The sequence below is a fragment of the Zootermopsis nevadensis genome, unplaced genomic scaffold (assembly GCF_977971745.1).
Source record: "Zootermopsis nevadensis isolate Lab colony 2312 unplaced genomic scaffold, Znev_1.0 Znev_ptg000021l, whole genome shotgun sequence".
In the NCBI taxonomy this organism is placed as follows: domain Eukaryota; kingdom Metazoa; phylum Arthropoda; class Insecta; order Blattodea; family Termopsidae; genus Zootermopsis; species Zootermopsis nevadensis.
Genome location: NW_028259153.1, coordinates 17,393,571 through 17,416,920, shown reverse-complemented (window position 1 = coordinate 17,416,920; position 23,350 = coordinate 17,393,571). Strand labels below are relative to the sequence as shown.

The window sequence follows — 23,350 nt, the reverse complement described above, 5'->3', positions numbered from 1 at the left end:
AATTTTTGTTAGACATCTAGATTTTGTCCAGAAAATAATCTTATTTGTATGCTGAGCAAAGAATTACGGGTTAGGTTAGGTTGTTCGAGTCCTTGAACATTTTCCCCAAAAACGTTTGCGTTTTATGGTTAGGGATTAACAATAATGTTTATTTTTAAGATTAAATGGCAATCACATGTTTGTTTTTCATTCTTAAAAAAATATCTCATGATATTTACATATTTTTTAAAACTCTTTTTGGCATAGAATACAACACAACTTAAGATCAAAGCCTTTAGAGCACAGTGGTAACTTTTGTACCACCTCCTTTAATATAATTAACTTTTTATTTTGTCGACAATGTATTTCTCGGTTTTATAAGATTCTCTGAATAAACAGCGATTATTTCCTTAGACAATATTAATCAATTTATCTTCGTAATGGAGAAGAGGTACGTTTTCTTTGAGGTATGAATCTAACTTTTAAGTAACTTATTACTTATACAGTCTTCGGTGTCAGAATATTTAAACGGCACTTATATGATTCCCACCTCAGAATCTGCAGTGTTGTTTACCTGATGCACATGTGGACCCACAGCGAGCTTGAGGCAGGAACTATGACCCTGGAGTTCTCCATGATGCGCTCCAAGTCGTCAAAGTGCAGGAACATGTCCACGGAAATTGTTATGACGACGGAATATGCGTTCAGTAACATAATTGTGGAATAAAGATTGTACAACTTCGATTTTTTGTTCAATTTTAGAGGAACACCTGCGAGACGAAACCATTTAAAGTAAAAGCCAAAAAGTGTTTCCATGTTTGTGTTATATTCGTGCTGAATCTCATTTCGATTCATTTTGTGCGAGTTATATATTGCTCAGCAATTTAATTGTAATAAGAAACAGCTGCTGTTTAACAGGATTGTGGTATTTTTCTCTCCGACAATCTCTTCTGATACAAGATAGGATTTATAACCGACTGACGTAAAATTCGAGACAGTGGATTCTGAAATTGTAGAACCAATGAGTTATAAATTGTGGTGTGACTACTCAGAATTTATCGGTGTGCGTGATAAAGCGAAATGTAATTGCCACGGTTTAACACGTTCGTATAACATAAAGAATGAAAATTAGTATAATTAGAAACGTAATTACTATAATTTTCCTACTTGAAGTTTCGTTGCAGGAACAGTTACTTCAAACTTTTCTTTAGTCTCAAATTACGAATTGATATTGGCGATATTTGCATTTTGTCGAACATCACGGTTGTTCCCACTCTGCTTCGTAACGGGGAGGAACTGGGTTCGATTCTAGGCCCGGAGGTCAGTTAGCCCGACTCAGATCTTTTAGTCAGTCCCTCCAGGATGATGCTGGGATATTACCTTAAAATAGATCACTCTTACTTCCTTATACATTCTCCTCAGTTCAACTGGATGTTAAGGATTTTATGTAAAACGTTTATTCTAGCTTTTTATTGTATTTTAAAGAGTACAGCAAATTTCTACAGAACGTGATGGAACGAATGCCATTATTATTGTGTAACTAGAGAAACTCTTCAGCTTTGTGTCGTACAGCATCTCATACATGTTTGTTCTTCTCTTTCACTTGCATCAGGAACATTAAATACGAGAATGTCTGGTTGATGACCTGCGAACATACACGCACATCCAGTCATAACAATTTAATTAATCGGGAAGTTTGGAGAGAAGAGTCCTATTGCGAGACCTAGGTGTAGATTGCGATAATAATGACATGGATTTTAATGAAACAGGATGTGACATTGTCGACTAGATTTATTTTGTTCGGTACTGGGTCCTATATTGTTACTACATGTCGGAACTGCCTCTCGGCCCACCTACTTCCGCCTTGTCTTTCGTCAAATATGATTACCGCTGACTCTTTAAAGTCTGGTACTAATTCACTAGCCTTAATATTCAGTAAACCTGCAATTTTTTATATATGTGTTTTGTATAATTTTCAGTGCATACGGCGATTATTAACCAGCGTTAACAAATTGAACTTTGTAATGGTGAAGTGCTGTGTTTCCTTTTCTGCACGGGCTAAGTCATTAAATGTTATTTAGGCAATCTTCGCCTTCAAAGGTTTAAGCAACGTTTCTTTTTACGATTTTGTTAGTGATAATTTTGCTAATATTGTGTTAGAAAACAATCTAATTTATGAACTTGCCAGCGATTTATACCTAATTCAGAAAACGAAACCTCAGGAAAGATCAATGTAAGTTCGGAACCTGCACTGATTACTAATTTAATGCATTCTCTGAATGAAGATGATAATACATTATCAGTACATTGAGCATGGTAGATCTGGTAACTGGAACAAATTTCCCAGCTGTGAGGGTGAACTCCTTGCTGGCGGCGGCGATGATGAAGACTAGGCACTTAGGAAAAGAGACAGGAGTCCCCACCCAATCGCACCCATACGCCGCGTCCCTCACGCTTTCTGCCTGTAACAATTCATTTTTTGTCATTTGTGCGCTGGTCCCAATCGTTGTTTCTCCTCCTTTTATTTGTGTAAATTGTGTTGAAACGTTTCCATACCAGCTGAGTCAGCTCGCTTCCAAACCAGCAGTAGGCGTTAAGCTGTACCAAAAATGCGGTGTATTCCAGGATAGACTGAGCCATGTTCAATACGTTTCCTAAACTCTGTGGGTACAAAGCGTATTTTATTACAGTTCTTACTAGGAACAGAAAAAATAACAATCCTTACTTTAAATCTAACTAGAGTAGGCGGTTTTGGTTTCTACGGTGATGTGAGTGTAGAAGGTACTCTTCTGGGTCCTTGCGCCTTGTAGAATTTTACCTACCTCGGAAGAACATAAGGTCTCCATTCAGGGGTGAAGCGAGATGTGTCGAAGTCCAAGGTCAAAGTCTCTGATAAATTCAGGCAGGCTTCGATCTTGTCATACATAACACGATTGGTACTTGAGAGGCTTTCAGTGCGCGCCAAATGCAGTAGTTCCAGAGATACTATTCATTTCACTGCTCCTAGGGGAGCCAAGCAACCTGATTTATGTAAACTTTGAACTTCTGTCTCCTTTCAGATAACTTATTCTTTCTTATTTCCTTAGAGTAGTATACCAGAGTTTTCACCCACGAAAACATCGAGTAATATATACAGTATTGTGTATCTGCCTCTAAATTAATTTTTAAGATTTAACATGACCGATACAGTTAAAAGGGTATACTGTACCATGGCAAAAGAGAATGCTGCGAAGCACATGCCAGTTAAAATTATGATAAATTGGCCCATTAGCACAGGGCTTATGGCTTCCTCCAATGCATTCATGAACCTGCCAGATAAAAACAATCAATTAGACAGATGAATGAATGAGTTAATTTTTGCGTAAGCTATCAAATAATTAGGTTGTGAGACTATAAATAAGGTAGTCGAAATTAGTAACTTGGCTGATCTTGCATACATATTTGTGAAGGCCACTTCGATATGAAACACCGCTCAACATAAGTAAGCAACGCATTATCTTATCTAAAATACAACATGCGTTTCATTGATGGCTACGAATTTCTATATTTGCTGAAAAACAGCATTTAACATTGCATTTTCCCCTTCAACGTAAAACGGTAGTGGTAGTTTACTTTGTCCAATTTTGACAGTGAACGAAATGGAATATATTGCGCCGGGGGTGTTTAAGGAATGCATGAAATCTGTGATTCATGCAATTGAAATTGCATTTTAACTGCGCAGGAACTTACGCTTTCAACCAGAGTGCTTGATTTACGTACCGAAGTATGTCTTGGTGATGACGTACGCAGTCGTTGAGTTGTTGCTGCATGTGGCTGAACACTTGCTGAGAGGTCTGAACTTTTCCCCCTTCTTTTACTTTGCCGTTCTCAGCGTCCGAGTCCTCTTCTGATGTGTCGTTTCTTTGTCTGATATTTAAAATGCTAGCTCTCAGTTTCTCAAGCTGACTGCAGGCGATGGTCAGCAAGAAGGCATACAGACCGGTGTAGCCGAAGAATAATGGAAAGCAGTTGGCAGCCATGAAGAACTGTCGCATAGTGAAGAGTTCATGTTTTATCACGAGAATAAGAATATCATCATTATGTACGAAAATGCGATATTTTGAAAATGTTCAAATTTGTAATTACTTTGAAGTAACAACGAATCAGAATTACGCATGTTCTTGATATTGTTAAAATCAGACTGAATTCTCAAAATGCATTGCTATTATTCAGGTGGAAATTCTGTGTATCATCGTCTTTTCTATAAGTAGCCGATATGTTTATTCTTTAACTAGCATTATTTTTGTTAAATGAACAAGGGTGGTATAGATGGATAATATAAATAAATTTAAGGAGATATAAATATAGTTTAAAACACGCACACATTATAGTATATAATAATTTGTATGTTAACTACCTGGGAGACGTTGACCATTTCGTACAGAGGGCTGCTGGATACATTGACGCCGTAATAAGCATTGATACTCAGCGGTCTTCCTTCTCCAAGAGCCAGTCGCAGGATGACATGACACGTGTGGAAAGTGACGAAAAATATTGAAATTCTCAGGGTTGCTGGTTTAATGACTGGGAGGATGGCTGTCATTTTGAAACTGTCGTCAGCAGGTTTTTTGGCCTGTGCGTCTTCCCACTTGAAAGCTGCGGCAAGATACATTAGCCGTTCCATGGATTTTTTCTGGAATCTGAACCATAAGGACATACGTTTTTGTAAATGAACAATGATTACGTTTTCTGGCTGTTGACAAATTTGCTGGGCAGGTTAATTAATTATTATAAGCAAGCAAGTAAAAATATGTAGGATTTGAGGTTTTCACGGCGCTGAGTCTGAAAGTTGCAGTCTTCTGGGTTGTTGCGCCGTGTAGTCTGATAGAAGTTTACCGACGTTTCAGAGGTCCTTGCTCAGATGATGACGGCAGCAAGAACCTCTGAATTGTCGGTAAACGTCTACCAGACTAACGGTGCAACAACCCAGAAGACAGCAATCTTCAAGTATAAATATATATTTCGTACTTTTTACAGGTGTTGACAAACCGTTCATTTTGAAGGTATAAATTCACATGTAACTGCGTAGAATGTGGCATATCTAATTCTTAAGATGAGACCCGTATGTTTATTGGTATAACTGTGTATAGATGACGAAATAATTAACGATGTGTTTCCGAAGCTCAACTACAACTTTGTAACATTTTTCAGAACAGTTCGTTGGAAAATGTTGGTACATATGTATATAGTGATAGATTTTGTCAAGCTTGTGGATTTTATTTGAAGTTCTAGTCTATGCGCTGTAAAAACAGAGGAAAACTGCTTTTTATGTGGATTGTAATAGATAACCTCCAACAGCATTATCTTCTTACCGAATTTGATGAAAATCAGAAACCCAAACACTCAACCTTGTGTCCTAAGGACGGTTAAAATTTATGATGCCAAAATTAAATCGAGTGGAAAAGAAAATACAGTAATTTAAAATTAGCAATAAATGAAAATAAAAAATTACAACGATTAACAAAATGTAAATAAAAATGGCGTGCCTGGTGCAAATTACGTACATAATGTTTTCAGTATTGTATTACGGTTTTAAAGTCAAGGGTAATTAAATGTGAGAGAATATAGTAAGGGGTAGGTGAAGAGTAGCTTGAAGTACATTTTATTTGGATAATCTGAAAGGAAGAGAACATTCAGAATGCAATTTAAGTAAATTAAATTTTCATCGAGTTTTCTAATCAGTAGGCTGTATACAATATTACCTCATGGACAGCTGCACCCACATAATACTCAGGGATGGAAATATTACCCTGAAGTTTTCCATGACGCGTTCCAGATCGTCTGCATGCTGAAACACATCCGCCATAATGGCTGCGATGGCTGTGTACGTGTTCAGCGTGAGTAACACTGAGTACAGAGTGTAGATGTGTGACGGTTTGTGAGATTTTATAGGAACGCAAATGAGACGAAACCACAGAATATAAAAGCGGAAGAGTTTTTCAAAGTTTCTGCGCTCATTCTCATTCCAATCTCCTTTCATCCTATGAGGAAATCGCATTCAGCAAGTTGACAGCAACAGCTGGATACCGACTGTCTTCTCCAGCCCCGCACTCTGACTCGGACTACGCGTAATTGGTTGGTATGCGTGATAAAATGAAGGTAGATTCTAATAATCTTGCAGGAACTGTGTCTAATTTGAAAGATAATTAGTTAATTATCCCTTTTCTTTGAAATTAAGCGGAAAGTAGAATTAAGCAATTACATGCTATCCTGCGTAATATTCATTGCGAAACTATTTTCTTTCTGTGTGAACAGGCCAAGGCAGTGACATTTTTTGTTGTTGCAGATATTCCGTGTTGTTCAATTTATGCGTCTATCGTCCAGTGGCGTTCTCTACTATCATATTGTTTCTTGGGCATTTAAATTATGTTATACAAAAGGCAGTCAGGGAGAGAACTTAATAAGTTAAAGGTCATTGTACTTTACGAATAAGATTCATTGTGTAAGGGTATGTACAACGGTCATTAGCAAATTAATAAAATAAAATAAAACATTTTTGCCCAAAGCTGGCATTTGACAAGTTTCAGTAAAGACTCTGGCCTTGTTGAAAGTGCGTTATCACAGTGCATAATTATTTTATGGCATCAACAACGTCTCTTCTCGTTATTTCCTTGACTGTCGACCCTACAGCAGTTCTAACCTCTTCCCTCGTCTGGAATACTAAGCGTGCTTCCTTTTAGTTTCAGAGATACGATGACTCGCCACTTAATCAGGACACTGCAAACAAAATGTAATTTCAGTTTTAGGGATTTTTTATTTGGTGTGTGTTTAATTCAGTGTAAGAATGAGAGGTTAGTACAATGACTGGACGCGTGAAGTTTGGATGTCGGCATAAGCTGGGATTGTTTTCGACACGACTATCTGACCGTCTGAAGAGTTCACCCAGCTTCTTAAGTGGGTACGAGAAGCTTATCAGGCAGGCAGTCAGTCTGCCTGTATTTTATTTGTGTGTGAATGGTTTATTTAATAACGCTGTCGGTAGCTTAGACTGTATAGAGTCAAATGATAGATTGTTCAGTGAATAAGGAAGTGGAATTTGTGTGGACGGAAGCGGCAATTGCCCGGTTTAAAGTATCATCCCTTGCATAGAAGTTCCGAGGAAAAGTACGAAAATCCACAGTAAGGATCGTCGGATTCCGGGTCGTCATTAGAGCACGGGGTCACTCAGATACGAAGCAGAAATGTTAACCACCCCGTCTGTTTATTTGTTACTTACGTTTGTCAATCGATTTGTTTATCACGTGCCAGTCAGTCTCATGAAGTAATTACGTGTTTTTGAATAATGTGGTAAAATTACGTAGCGTTTATGTAATCACTGTCTAGGAAATAATTACTGACATAGTCCGAACGTTGCTTGGTCTACTTGGACAATCAATTGACCGGTTTACCCCACGAGTTTCGAAGAGAAAAAAGTGTGAGTCTTGTATTGATCTTTTGACAAATCGTGCATTGTGGCGGGAATAGCAGGGCGCAAGGTTGTCTTTTATCAATGAATCTGGAAACCTGTTATCGTTCCCCCTCCCCGAATGTGTCTCAAGTCTCAAACTTTAGCGCAACTAACACCAAAATTCTACGTAAGCAGTTGGAAGAAGTTCACAAACTTTGAAATATGGCAGCCTACGCAGTTCTTATGTAGAACTGTTATTTTGGACTTTGTCCATCGTCTAAATTGTAATACCATATTTTATAATGTTAAACTTTGGACGAAGTTTTTCACATTATAACGCATTATTTTTAGAAACTTTTGATACTCATTTATTTTATACTTATCGTACCATATAAATGCACGTAGGTACGTAATAAAACTACTTACTGATGAAAGAATTAATACATTTAATGCGGGAGAGAAAAAGAATATAATTTTGTCTACAGATCACATCTACTTTTTTATCGAATTTCCCTATCGTCTGTGTCAATACAATTAAAAATATTTCCTCACGTGTAAGCGCATGAGTTGTTTTATTTCGTACATTCTGTTCTGCCTTGCAGAGAGGGAGTTTGATTTTTAGATGGTATAAAATGTTATTGGAAGTGAATCTTGGATCAGCAAAAACAAAAGTATTAGTGAAATTTGAACAATGGAAATCATATTTTTAAAAAGTGAAAGATTAAATACAAAGATGGCTGTCCATCATCAGGGCGATATCGCACTGATAAGGGAGGGAGCAAGGACCTCTGAAACATTGGCAAACTTCTACAACCCAGAAGAAAGCCATCTTCGTATTCACCGCCGTGAGAACGTAAAACCTTTACGGATTAAACACAATTAGAAACGGAGATGCATGAAAGGAAATAAATGTTTGTTCAGTAAACTCAAGCACAATCTACAGACAAAAACGGCTAACCGTTCTTAACAGAAAAGGCAGCTGAATATTCCAGAAAACTTGTTATTGAGCGCAAACAAAATGGATACGGAGATGTACAAAGAACATTCTGAAATGGCTATAAAATCGGATAAAGCTTTGGGGCTAATCCGTAGAGATGGATAAACCGAGAGAATAACGGGAAATTTTGTCGACGTAATACATTGAGACATTTTGAATCAGTTACTTGCAACATTAGAAATAAATTATTAGTAGAATCATGTGATATGTAACCTGTTCTGCAGTGGGCATATGTTTTCTGTATGTTGTCTGTTTATATGTTTCATTCATGTGACCAAAATGATTGAGTGGATATTCTTAATTTGTTTACAGCGGCGAACTCTGGACTACACCACATAACACGCGTCTCCACTGCTTTTGGGTGAGTGTGGAAATACTTTTATAACCACTAAAATATATATCGTATTTGAAATTTGTGTTCTATTTCAGAGGTAGTCTGAGCCCTTAAGCTAAAATTGTTCTACGTTTGTTTGTTTCATCCACATTTTTAATTACTGTTGATATTAAAATCATAAATTATAATAACTACTTTATTTTATTTGAAGATTAGATGTCAGTATTGTCAGCGTCTGTCATTAAAACACTGGTTGTGCAGTTTTAATTACCGCAGTTAGACCAGTCAGTCGGGTGAGATTTAAGGTTCTCACGGCGATAAGCATGAATATGACTCTTCTGGATTTTGGCGCCGCATAGTCTGGTAGATGTTTACCGACGTTTCAGAGCTACTTTCTGCGATTTCCCTAATGGAGGCAACAAACGCCTCTGAAACGTCGGTTACGAAAGTACAGGCAGTTTTATTGCCTGCTTTTAATTTCAAATAATTTTCCTACCACTCTGAAACAAAATGCCCGTTATTAACACAGAAATTACAGATTCAGAACAAATAAATGGCGCTTAAATTCTTCGGAGTTTGCTTTACCTTTTAGTACGTTTTTTTTTTCCAGCGGTAACATTTCAGCTTTTGTTAACATTTTGTAAGACTTCCCACGGTGGCTAAATATGTGACTAGTAATTTTGTCTTAGACGTTCACTGCTTCTGAAATTGCTTCTGCATTATTCATCGATACTGAGAACGAAAATGGCTTGTCGAATATTGATGGTGCATAGGCCAATAATCATTTGAAGCTAGTCGCTCATGTTTAATTGCACGATAAGCTTCTTTGCATCAGGAATAACGTATGGGTGGGAACATACTTACTAATGAATGCCACAAAACAAGATGTTGGAAATACATCACTCATTCTGGCCTTATCATTTCGCTATTTACTGTCACAGACTTACTCATTCGCCCGCTTTATCGCTCATTCATAACTTCTGTCAGTATAATTTCCACATACTTGAATTTTGAAAGTCTTAAATATTAATTTTAATATTATCCCCTCACGTGCAGGTATATCACCAAAGCATTATCTTCATTTGTGGTTTTTCTGACTAAAGTGTTGTGTTGTTTATCTCATCTCCCTCATGACCTGGTTATCCAACCCTCTTTGATGTGATTATCATCATATTTGGCCCAGTAGATAAACGTTAATATTTGTTAAGCTCATCATTATGCATTTTTCTTTTGTCTTGTTATGTCTCTCATTTCTCTCTGATACTGAATCCTGCATTCTTTCATCCATTAACTCCGGTCTTCCACTCTTCCTAGTTGTTGGCGGCACTCAAACATTTGTTTGAGCCACCTGTTACTTTTCTTCCTTTATACGTCTGTACTATAGGCCTGTTAATTGTTTTGATTTAGACCGTCTGAGGAGAAGTGTGTGGACCAAATAAAATTCACGTAGCTTGGATAATGAGAGTACCTCTGTTTTATACAGGTAGTCTATTTAAAAGGGGTTAATGAAAGTAATGTAGAAATTTTTATAAGCTGAAATTATTATTTGATTTATTGTCTTATTTAATCCTTTCGATACTACGCGCAAGATATTTCGCTTAAAGCGCTGGTTTTTCTTGTTGGAGCTGACTAACTATTCGCGGATTTTTTAATTTTCAAAGAAATCCTTTGAGAGTACTTCCGATGTGAAACATGCTACTAATGGTTAGACAGAGACAGACATTATCTTCCCATTATGGTTTCATTTTATGCAAGATGGAATATGTTTAATTGGAACCAACACAATGTGGAATTAAGTTTTTAGACTTAGTGTAAGTTACTTGACAAGTATTGATTGAAATAGCCTGCGTCTGTCTCCTTGAGAAGTTAGACGTGCTTTCCGTGACGTTCAAAGTTACAGAGTTGAAAGACTAGGTCGAGTATCTGCCTGACGACCAGAGGGCCTATCATTAAGTCCAACTACACGCTAATTGGTGGAAGCTCGCCTTTAAATTCGAGGAATAAAAGTTCTCTTAGTATATCATATTCTTTTCATAATATTTTGTAGCCCTGTTTCTCGAAGAAACCATCTTCTCGCGAATAGCATTTGGACAATGACATTTCAGATTCTCAGGGCGACGAGTATAAAAATTATTTTTCTTCAGGGATCTTGCGCAGTGTCATATACTGGAAATTGTACGACGTTTCATAGGTGTTTACTGCCTCTCATGACCAGGGTAGTGACACACTCATCGCCCTAATGGTAAAAACAGTAAGTAGCTCTGAAACGTCCGTCAGTTTCTACCAAACTACATATCGCAAGATCTTAAAAGACAGCGTTGTTCACCGTGTAGAAAGTTTATCCCTAAATTAACTCAAATGTACGTCACAGTGAAATCCCCAGCCGTATGCGAGAATTCTGTCGGCTGACAGCTCTGAGATAAACCGAACAATTAAGAACCACATTTAACAGGCTCCTGTTGGAATCCCTGCGTAGGACTGGTTATCGTTATTGACAGTTCTTGCTGATATTTTTCTGTACCTCTATGCGAATTCCAGGACAGTGCATTTATATAGGACACGATAGAGTCTTCTCATCTTCCCTGGATTCTTAATTCGTAATTTTTTGGCGCTACGTTAAGGTCAGACGTTAGTAAAGAGTCATGTGACAATAATCGGGCAATAAACATTGACTTGTAGAACAAAATTTTATTAATGTGAATTGTATAAGGTTTTTTGTCGTTAAGCAATTGACAATATTTTTACGAAAGAATGCTTGAAATTGTAAGTGAAAAATTACAGGCATTATCCCGAATAAAGTGACGAAAATTACGATGTCTTAATTATGATAGATGATAATACGGTTAAGACTCGATCTGAGTACCTCCAGAACAAAAGTGGACAACAGAATAGAAGCATCCATTCCTATCGGATCTTCTGGTTTAAATAGTTACCGCTACGTAATATCTTGCTCAACATCTGGAATACGGATGTTAGGCTAAACGTATATAAACTTTTAATAGGTACTCTAAAAAAATTTCCCAGATAATTTTCATGTTTAAGACTGTAACTTGGTCATCGTAATTGAACCAGAACTGAAAAAGAAAATGGGCGGGTTCATTGGTATGATCATAGAAGAAGCGACCTTATTAATTTGTGTCGATCGGATATGTTTGTAATTTTCAGTATTCTTTGTCGGACAGGTGTTTCTTTTCTAAAGCGTATTATTAATATAAGGTAACCCACAAGGTATGTAACCAACGTTTTGTCTAGTTTTAAGCTGGAATTGTCCAATCTAACCGATCCCCGTGGGATGGGATAGGCCTATATTTGTAACAAGATGCTTGCGCAACAAAGGATTCAAGAAGCAGGTTACAGTTCAGATATTTTACGGAGGCCAACAATAATTTTCTGCGCGGGGAACTTGATCTAATCCACTTTTACAAACTTATTTCTCAGGGGCTGTTGTTTGATCGCTGTGCACGAAAAATTTCAAGTGTGGATAGGTTAGTGGGGTGGTAATAGCTAGCATAAATCGTATTGGTTTCTCGTATGCCGCATGTATTAAGTAAACTGCAGGGAGATCTTGTAAATAGCACATTAAAATGTAAATTGGTACAATATAAAGAAATCTCCGCGTACTAAATTTCCCAGCATCCCCATGGCTTTGTGGTCACAATTGCTCCTTCCGCTGCCGACACCGGGCCTTGCTGTTTTCTCCTCTCACTAGCTTAAATTCCCAAACTTCCAGCGCATGCCAATGACCACGAAGAAATCGTTGAACTGTACGTGTTCGTTATCAGGGTGAGTTTGAAATTGTGTTAGCGCTTAGATGACAGACTCTGTGGATGTCGGTTTTAGTAGACGTTCATTAAACAATTTCGCTCACTTAACATTTTCGTATTGTTTGCTCGACTGCGCAGAATGTGGTATTTTAGTTACTCTTAAAACTTCTACCAGAATTAGTATCGATAACTTTGATTTCAATCACGCTTGCTGCTATACCATTTCTGTAAAAAAAAGCGCCATTGATTTAACATTTTGTTCAACATGACTCGAAAGTGAAGATTTGTACAGTGATATTACAGCATTAGTTGGTATACTAAGGTTTTTATTTGAAACTTGATATTTGCTGACACATTAATTAGTCGTTAGTAGAGAGAATTAAACTGGGGGCTAACTATACGCAGACTCGCAAACACGTGTTTTCGTTTCTTGAAATTTCTGATTTGAATCTGTTTTCATTCTCTCTCTAAATAGAAACAGTAATGTGACCGTCTCTGTAAAGTTCCATTTTAGTTGGGACATGTAGCTTGTGAATGAAATTATGACAATAAATGTGACGTACATAGTATGACAGAATTTTAATTAGGTAAAGATATATCTTCCGTAAGTTCCTTCAATATTAACGCTGTAGGTACTTGCTTCGGTACGGTCAGTGTAAATGTAGTTGAGGCCATGAAATAAATATACTGTTAGGTTCTGGAAAAGCGTCTATACCATTCTGTTGCGTAACGTTTCCTGTCCGTCACTGTAAGTAATAAGAGAAACTTATACAAAATTGGTATAAGATGTTAGAATTTTAGATGAAACTTTGAGCTTATACATCATTCACGATCACCAAACTTTCCTTGAATTATACCTTAATGTTAACTCAGCGGTTTCTTTATCCATTTTCTGCTGTCAATTAGCATTTATTATTTAGCTGAGGAGACACTGTCATTATCACTCAGTATCATTTGCACACATTTTATAAGCAGTAACTGATCAGTTTATGATAAAAATGTTTCATATTGATATGCTCATATGTGTGTGTTTATAGAGTTCTTCAGTGCATTGGGACAGGTATCACAATTATTGCAGTGTGGGTACTAATACTTGTCAGATAAAGAATTAATACGACACATTCAGTTGGATCAGAATATTACTAAGGAGGATAGAGGGACGCCGAAACATTCTGTCGTCGAAATCTCCGTCCAGCCAGTACTGACTCTGCCAGTAAAATCCAAAGGCTCAACGTCACCAATACCGAATACCGACATAGGGTACATTCCTAGACTAGCCTGTTTCTTCATCTCTTTCCCGAAGGTCAGCTTTATTCCCCTTTTCTGTGATCAAACAGTTTTTCAAATGGTTTCGCGTCAAAATTGTGCATTCATTTGTTATTTTTCCATCATTATCTTGATTTTACCACTCTGACAATAAGATGAGATGTTTATAAAGTATGAAATTCATCTATAGGCCATTTATTCAGTTATTGACTTATTTCATCTATGCTAATAGCAACAGAGTAAGGGAATCAGAATTATAAAATAATTTTAAAGTGTGTTAAATTTTATTGACCATGATGTAGGCCTGTGTCTGCTCGTATTTACCTAACTCCAAGGACCAGATGTTTCTTCTCTCTCAATTTTATAAAATATGAAGTTACAACTACCTCTCCACCTAACTTCGTGGAACATTCCTTTTTGAAAAAACTAGCAGTCGCTCAGATGATCAAGAAATTTTCTGTTTTTATGGGACTTATAGATTCATTAACGTTTTTACTCTAGCCTGCAACTTAGCTGTATCCTCAGCCAGTTGAATAAAATCCATGTCATTATGTCCAATTTATACAGACACCAGTACACTTTAATAGTATCTTGTCATCTATGCACGAGTCTTCTATAGGTTTCCGGTCAAAACTGTGTATTTCTTTCTAATCTTTCACGTGTGTCACTTGGAGGCGTAGGTATTCTGAAAGAATAACAACTCGTAATAGCGCCCTTTACATCTATTCAGTTGTTAAGTAGAAGGGCAAGGAAGGAGTACCAATAAAATATACGTACATAACTGTAATCTTTAATTGCTCTCATTGTACCTGATACAGACTACACATCAATGCGTACAACCGTAGGAAAGGATTTAACATTTACTTAGGTGATAATAAAACGTGGATCATATAACGGAGGAGAAACTTGTCTAGTGGAGGGCATTGGTGAATTCGGTGATGAATCTTCAGGTTCTGTAAGCCATATAGTTAGTTAGTTAGCATGTATTATAATATGCATATCTGTGCTGAGAAATAAGCTTAGAATTTGTGGAAGTTTTATACGAATGTTTTTCATGCGATGCGACGCTGCGTGTTTGCTCACTGATCTGCATCTGTGTCCATGTCTTTGAAATTGAGCAGGAACATGAAGTACGAAATTGTCTGGTTGATTATCTGTAAAAATACAACGTGAAATTTCGGTAAGAAATGGAGATAAAGAAGTTTCAGAAGCCCAGATTTCGTAATGCTTTTTTGGGAAGAGCATATGTGTGAATTATAAAATAACAGTATAAATTCTTAAATTGAAAGTAAAATACAAAACGATGCGGTCACTTAAATGATTTCAAGCTGAGATTTTGTTGGCGTGTATCTCAAACACGTAAGAGAGCGAAGTGTTAATACAGATTGGCGCGGTACACGACATTGGCCTTAAGATGATATTTTAATTCCGAAACATGTCACCATAATAAATAAAGTGGTTTGAAACGTAATTAAGCGTGTTGGAGGTTGTAATTATATTATTATATCACCAGACAGAACCTAACCCAACAAAACCAAAATCACACAAACTCAACCCAACTGAAACTAAACCAAACCTAACCTAACCCAACCCAACTCAACCTAACCTAACTCAACTCAACCCAAACCCAACCAAACCTAACTTGATCTAACCTAACTTAACTTAATGAACCTAACCTAACCTGACGTCACCTAACCTGAAATGACTAAACTGAACTAACTGAAAGCAGGAAAAGATTTCAGAAAGGTGAGAACTCCAAGAGTATCCTGAATTCTAGTCCTTTTGAGGGTGGTTTCTGCAGTTTGGAAAGTAAGTATGATAGGAGAGCGGTGCCAAGATCAAAGTTATTTGTTTCAAAAAGGATAATGCAGTAACCCCGAAAATATCCTGGGTTCGAGTCTCTGTGAAGATGGTTTCTGTTGCTCGACAACTAAGCATGATAGAAGAACGGGACCGGAAACAAAATTGTTTCGGCAGAGAGAATACAGGAACAATGTTTACAAACTCGGAAACTGCTCTGGGTTTGAATCCCAGTGAATATATTTGGTTTAGTAATAATAATTTTTCCTGTGATATCTAAAGATACTCATCTAATTATCAGGTCTGTTATAGAGCTTTTGGGAAATAAACATTAGTATGAACTGTAAACACATGTCGAATTTCGAAGAAGATAGTAGTGCGGACATGTGCTAGTATTTTATATTAAGAGCCTAAAGGATAGCTAAGCGTAGGAAGGACTGGCACGAATTTACAAATGTAAAAGTTATAGGGTAATAAATCTTACTGTCAGCATTGTCTCGCGAGACACGGATACAAATTTCCCAGCTGTGAGGACGAAATCTCTTCTGGCAGTGGCTATGATGAAGATCAGGCAGCGTTGAAACGAAACCGGTGTTCCGATCCAGTCGCTTCGCCATGCTGCGTCGCTCAAAGACTCGGCCTGCAAGTATTTCGCGGATCTTGCAACAGGTGTAAATCTTTTATTTAAAAAAATTGCAATGATTCTTCGTATTTACCATACTCCCATTGAAGGACGATTTCTAATTAACTCCATGGGACGGAGTATTTCCTGAGGAGCTGATATTACGCTCAGGTTCTCAAAAAATTCCCCGCCTCTTGTGGAATCCAAAGGTACATTATCGTTTTTACAAGAGCCCACCACCGGTCTCTATTCTAAACCACATGAATACAATCCATACAAACCCTGTTTTACTAGATACATTTTAATATTATCCTGCCATCTAAACGTAGGTCTTCGGCCGCTGACATTGTCCATCGCCCACATGATACATGGATGCATATGGAGGAGCGGTGGAATGATCTTGACAGGAAATGCCGAAGAACGCTGAGAAAGACCTGTCCCATTGACATTTTCGCCACCACAGATCATAAATTAACTGACCTGGGTGCGAGCCCGGGACTCGGAGGTGACAAACCGGCGACTAATCGCCTGAGCTATGGCACGGCCACATACGATGTTCCTTAGCAGGCCAACATAGTTATTACTAGGGCCTACTCCTGTCCCTATATTGTTACCTTGGAGATGAGGGGGTAAGAACTCTGGTGTTGACAGAGCTTACCTGGCGAGTGAGTTCTGTTCCGAACCAGCAGTACGTATACAGCTGGGTGGCGAAGGCAATGTACACGATCAGGATCTGTGCCAGCTGCAGGAGGCGTCCTGAACTCTGCGAAAACAGTGTAAGTTGTGATATAAGTAGATTTACCAACTTCAGTAGGCCGACTTACCGAGCCCATAATTTCTAGTAGTAACTGTCTTGTGTAAACTCAATAGTGAAGGGTACTCTGTTGCATGAGTGGATTTTCAACCCTTAAATTCGAGGATCGAACCTATCTAACTGACTACAGAGTGTCCCATTCAACGTGGAACCCATCACTAGAGAATTTCACAGCAGCAGCGAGCGAATTGCCGATAAATGTGTTAGTCACAACGCAGAACTTCGCCATCGAATGCTAGAAGATGGGTTTTGAGTTAAGTATAACTTAGAAGCTGAGCTGTCAGGAAGGTTCGTTACCGTGTTTACATGAGCCAGCCATTGATCGCTATCCTTAGTCAAATAAATTAACTGCACCTCCCATAAATGTTCCACAAGACTTATTTTAATATTAGCCTTCCATTTATGCCTAGGTCTTGCGAATGGTTACTTTTATTCAGGCTCTCGAATGTAAACCCTCTGTGATTTTCTCATCGCTCGCAAAGTTAAATCGCATGGGAAGATCTTACAGTTATCTGCCTGTTTCGGCATTGTAAAACCACGTACCGTCACTGCGGAAAACGTCGCGAAACACATTCCGCCCGCTATTAGCAGGAAGTGGGCAAGCATCATGGGGTTCATTGTCGCCTCCAGAGCCCTCATGAACCTGGAAGAAACCAATAAAAGCGCATGCTTTTGCTTGCATCAGGGACGTTTTTGTGGACCAAAGATTACTTTGCTTGTTTCATGCCGGTATATTCAAGTTAAAAAGGTATTTTGGACATTTTCCTGCACTGTCACTTCTTAAGAAAGAAGTGAAGTCAGAGTTCAGGTAGCCAAAATTGATATTTTCCCACTTTGTTGACAATTTATGAAGCTGTTGAACCAGTTGAGAAACTATTAATACATTGATCCAAATACTAGTCACAAGACAAATATTTTTTTTGTAGTGGAAGCACCTGGAAGTTGTAATAATGAACTTTATTATAACAATCTGTATATTAATATATTTATGTTAAAATGTTTAAAGCACTTAAGACATACGAAACAGATTAAAGGGCATCGTGAGATTCCCATGTGACTAAAACGTACTCCAAGATATCCTGGTGGTGACGTATGCAGTCGTTGAGCTGTTTCTGCATGTGATTGAACATTTTCTGAGAGATGTGTACTTCCTGTATTTCCTCTTGGTCAGTCTCAGCACCCGAGTCCTTTGATATGTCGCGGTTCTGTCTGATGTCCAAGAGGCTCGCTCTCAGCTTCTCCAGCTGACTGCAAGCGATGCAGACCAGGGTGGCGTACAGACTTATGAATGCCACGAAAGAGCAGAGGCACATAATGGATCCGATGAACTGTTGACCGAAGAAACAGTTATCACACATGAGTAGGATTTGAGGTTCTCGCGGTGGGGAATATGAAGATGGCTGTAGAAGATTTACGATGTTACAGAGACACTTGCTTCATCAATAAATTTCTATCAGACTACACGGCGCTACAACCCAGAAGACAGCCACCTTAAGTCTTACATGTTGTAGTCTGCTGGTCTTTGGGGCAGGGTTGGCCCCCGGAACGTTAGGAGAACCACCTACAAGACAACCAAGAAGTCCACAGCCTGAATTATGTGAAGTGCTGAGCATTTTGACCGCCGACGTTTTGTACTTTATAGGTCTGCAGTTAATTGGTGGGAACAGGCATGTGTTAAAAAATAGACCAAAGTTTTGTAATTATATTTTTTCGTGTTTCATTCTCATATCGAGGTACAGAATTATTACCTTGAACATTTTGCAGTGTTGGGTATTTGTGTATCTTATATTCCAACGGTGACCAGCAGAAATGTGGCTCAGTTGCTGTGGTTGTTTTAACCTATTTGCTTGTTAAATCATCTAGTAGGCCAGTGAACTTGGTGGAGGCAGTGGTGTCAGATTCTTCTAATGAAGAGGTTTTTATAGCTAATTGCGAAATAAACTTAAAGTCCAGGTAAGTATTATGATTGTTATTAAGTATGGTCATTAAAGTTTTCGATTATCACTATGCAGTGCAGGGAGATGTCTTCTTTTGCTAAATTTCGCCTGAGTCTGTATGGTTTTATGTCCACTTTTTCAGCGTCATTCTGTGTCTGAATCTTTTGTTGTATACAGCCATAAAAACGTTTCCATGGTCTGTTTTTGTATATTCTGTTAGCTAATTTACTTTGACTTCTTAGGTGTTCTCCCATTTGGGTGATTAGATACTTCGAAAGTTATTAAATGGAAGAAGTTGAAAGTCAAAATATTGTGTCGGGTAACATATTTCGCGTTTCCCTACGGAAGTTCAGGCGGACCTGAAACATTAATAGTTCACAGTATCGAGGAATAACGTAGTAAGAATTTCATTTCCGCTGTTTAAATTTTACTAAAGTTTTAAAACCCAAATTTGACTTACGTATTCCAATTTGTAAACTGCGTGTGTTTTATACATTTCATCTTCGATCTGTTTTTGATTTGTTTGTTCTGCTCGTCGATGTATTTGTTCATTATCTCATCGCCGGCTTCGTTTGAAGTGCCCTATTTATGGAACCGAAAAATGAGTATAAATTTAGTTATTCGGATAACTGTACCTGCGTTGCGTTTATTAGCTCGTACTGTGGACTGACTAACGTTTCGAAGGGATACCAAGAGTTGAACTGCAGTTGACGCTCGTCGCTGGAGATGGAGCGGAAGAAAATATATATGAAGTGTATGAAGACGAGAAGAGCAAAAATTTTCTGAGCTGAAGTGTCAATTCGAGGGATCCAGACGGCCAGTGTTAAGTATCCAGTGTCGGGATCTCGCGTCAGCATCCCATTCCAAGTGAATCGGTCTGTAAGGCGCAGCAGTTGCTCTATTGCACCTCTTCGTAGCCTGAAACACGAAGAGAAAGACTTCTGAAGAATGTTTGGCTCTTTCTGCTGAATCTCGTGCGGAAAATATTATTTTTTAAGAGAATGTTGACTCATGCTCTCGGCACCTATAAGACTGATCCACGCACACCTGTATTAAGTGTTAAGGGTTTTAACGAATACAAAACAAACGACACGCATAGGATCAAACCCACAACCGTTTAAGAACTTCCACATAACTTTCCAGGACTTCACCAACACTTCTCTAGGATTTCTCCAGCACTTCTTTATGACCAAAGAACTTCCGCATAACCTCCCCAGGAATTATCCGGAACTACTGTAGGATCTATCCAGGATTTCTCCAGAACTTTTCCAGCAATTTTCCAGCACTTCTCCACGACCACCCGATGAACACGCTAGAAATTCTCCAAGACACAACCTAACCCATCGTAAACAACACTTCTTTATCTAACCCAACATAAAGACCCTACCCATACATTACCTGACCTAACTAAACCTAACCTAACCTAGCCTAACCTTACCTAACCCAAAACGGAACCTAATCCAATGTAACTTATCCCAGTCAACCGTAAACGAATCCAAAATAACCGACCAGAATAGGACAAAACAACCACCGCTTAACGACTTTCACATAACCTTCCAGCACTTCTCCGGCACTTCTCCAGGATTTCTCCAGCAATTCTCCATGACCAAAGAAATTCCGCATACAAACCTCCAGGACTTCTTCGGCACTGCTCTAGGACTTATCCAAGTTTTCTCAAGGACGTTTTCAGGAATTCCTCAGGACTTCTCCAGGACATCCCCATGACCACCCATTGACACGCTACAAATTCTCCAGGAAACAACCTAATCCATCGCAAACAAAGCAACCTTAACTAACCTAACCTAAGGATCCAAGCGACCCGCATAGCATCAAACTCACCACCACCTAAGGACTTCCAAATATCCTTCCAGGACTACTCCAGGATTTCTCCAGGACTTCTCCAGTATTTCTCCAGTAATTCTCCATGACAAAAAAATTACCACATAACGTCTCCAGGACTTCTCCGGCACTACTCTAGGACTTTTCCAGGATTTCTCCAGGAATTTTCCTGGAATTCTCCAGGATTCTCCGGCACTTCTCCAGGTCATCCCCACGACCTCCCGATAAACACGACAGAAATTCTCCAGGACAACCCAACCCATCGTAAAACAACATAACCTTATCTAACCTAACCTTAACTTACCTAACCTAACTAAACCTAATCTAACCTAACCCAACTTAACCCAAAACGCAACAAAATGCAATGTGACTTATCCCAATGAAGCTTAAACGAATCCAAAATCATCAAACCGCATGGGATCAAACCCACCACAACATAAAGACTTCCAAATAACCTTACAGGACTTCTACAGGATTTCTTCAGCAATTCTCCATGACAAAATAATTTCCGCATAACGTCTTGGAGACTTCTCCGACAGTACTCTAGGACTTTTCCAGGATCTATTCAGGAATTCTCGAGGATTCTCCAGCACTTCTAAAGGACATCCCCACGACCTCCCAATGAACACGACAGAAATTCTCCAGGAAACAACCTAACCCATCGTAAACAACACAACTTTATCTTTGAATTGTTTCTGTGCCATATAATGTAGTTAGTGATATTCTCATATGTTAATATATCACATGCTATTGTGTTTTTGATTATTTTTGCGTATCCACAATATTACCCAAATGCTGAGTGAGAAATTTTAATATTTCTCAGCTTTCCATCAGTATCTGTGTGAAGGACTAGCGAATTACAACACAAAATGAAATATGTAGCTTACACTCGTGTATAGTACTTTCTGTTAGTTCGTCGTTTCACTCTTTTTTTTTGTATTCGTATGCCCACTAATACACTTTTATTAAAGTTCTTGTACCTATTAAAACTATTTTGATATCTTTTATTGAGCTTGTCATTTCTTTGAGCCCCAACATGTCTCAATCCGGCCCTGATTTGAATTCTGTCTCTGCACTTACAGTTTATTTCTCTGAGGTCTATTTTGGTATTATCATCTTATCTACGCCCAGGTCTCCCAAGTTGTTTTCTTTTCAATTACTGGATAGTGAGAAAAATAAATAAAACGTTTGCTGCGAAACTTCATAACACTTTAAATTTAGTTACAGTTGATCATATTTTTCATATTATTTATGAAACAATAATTTTCCGTGCCATTTTTTACAGTAACTCTATGTTTATGGTGAAGTCTTTGTACCATACCTCATGAATTGATGAATGCATAAACCGCTTGCAATGGGGAAAGCCAATCTCACGTTCTCCATCGCATGTTCCATGTCTTGTATATTCACGTAAATGTCCATAAGTATAGCCACAAAATTTATGTAAAAACAAAGAAACGACAAGATGAAGACCACTTTTGACTCCTTTGTTCGAAATATGGGACATCCTGCAATACGGAACATGATCTGATGGAACCGAAAGCGATTTTCTGTGACTTGATTTTTATGTAACACCTTGTTGTCCGCCATTATGACTTGCCGAATTTTGTATTGAAATTTGACGGCAAAGAATGCTGAAAGTGTTTAGTTAATAAATTGTACTGAAATTTATCATAAATCAGTTTTGTTCAAACTTGTCAGCTTATATATTATACTGAAAGTAATACAAATAAAGTTACATTTAAAGTTTTCAGTTCATGTATTATGCTCAGATTTATAAATTAATTTCTGTTTAAAGTTATTAGTTATAATGCATTGAAAGTTGTCAGAATTTTATTTAAATTTAAAATTACTTTAATATAATAAATTGAAACTTGTAATAAAAATAATATAAATCGAAACTTATCAGTTCATCTGCTAACATCAAGGTTCAGTTTCGCACTGTAGAGAAACGAGATTGCGACTGACGGAATCGTTTAAGCTTGCGCAACAATTGCGTGACATGCAATGGCGTCATGTCGATATTGCTGAAACTAGTGTAGAGGAATTTAAGGGCCACAATTGCGAAGTTTAAAATCTGATTAATTTATTGCATTGCGAATTTCAACTTTGAGACAAAGCTATGAAAGTACAATTCTTTGTGAGAAGTCACGCATGCGATTTAATATGAAAATTAATACTTTTAGGTTGGATGTTTTATTTCCAGTAATTGTAATTTTTCTATATTTTTTTCAGTTATTCAAAGCCACTGTTATTTGTTTAAGTTTACGCGCCTTTTCAGACCTCACAATTTCTTACAAAAATTCTTCATTTTGGATTATGATTCTTTCCCATAGATCATAAGCATAGCAATAAAAATTCTTATAACTTAATAATTCATTGTCCTTCTAATTTTAAAGTTATTTTTTTCTTGTAAATAATAGTTGCTTTCTTCATACTTGTTCCATTATATATTTGGGTAGACGATAGGGTGTGCCTTTCATGCAGGGAGATAATTTCCATTGTTTATGACTTTATTCAGTATTTACAATTTAAATCGAGAGGCATATACAGGGAAATCTGAGAGAAAGGG

General features: G+C 37.8%; 2 protein-coding genes across 2 annotated transcripts in view; one reads left to right on the top strand and one right to left on the bottom strand.

The window, feature by feature from the left end:
- Positions 1–23,350, top strand: part of Coq6 (ubiquinone biosynthesis protein COQ6, mitochondrial) — a 191,650-nt gene that overhangs the window by 24,467 nt on the left and 143,833 nt on the right. Inside the window, exon 2 of the mRNA XM_087352250.1 lies at positions 8,715–8,763. The gene's annotated coding sequence lies outside the window, so the exon portion shown is untranslated. The remainder of the gene's footprint in view (positions 1–8,714; positions 8,764–23,350) is intronic.
- Positions 1,435–20,543, bottom strand: LOC110840475 (uncharacterized). The gene is made up of 12 exons (XM_022085538.2): positions 20,493–20,543; positions 19,575–19,910; positions 18,071–18,330; positions 17,546–17,645; positions 16,847–16,951; positions 5,721–6,010; positions 4,376–4,658; positions 3,739–4,004; positions 3,188–3,287; positions 2,536–2,640; positions 2,286–2,441; positions 1,435–1,624 (listed from the first exon to the last, which is right to left on the bottom strand). Exons 1-12 carry the CDS (start codon positions 20,541–20,543, stop codon positions 1,556–1,558), a joined length of 2,121 nt encoding a protein of 706 aa, XP_021941230.2. The 3' UTR covers positions 1,435–1,555.

Bases quoted from the DNA above. Each gene is read 5' to 3' on its own strand.
- LOC110840475 (XM_022085538.2), bottom strand. From the start codon at position 20,543: ATGGAGAATTGCTGGAGAAATCCTGGAGAAGTGCCGGAGAAGTGCTGG. The intron at 17,646-18,070 runs GTACGTTTTAGT...GGTTTCTTCCAG, and splicing joins CACCACCAGGATATCTTGGA to GTTCATGAGGGCTCTGGAGG. The intron at 2,641-3,187 runs GTACAGTATACC...TTGTACCCACAG, and splicing joins CAGCATTCTCTTTTGCCATG to AGTTTAGGAAACGTATTGAA.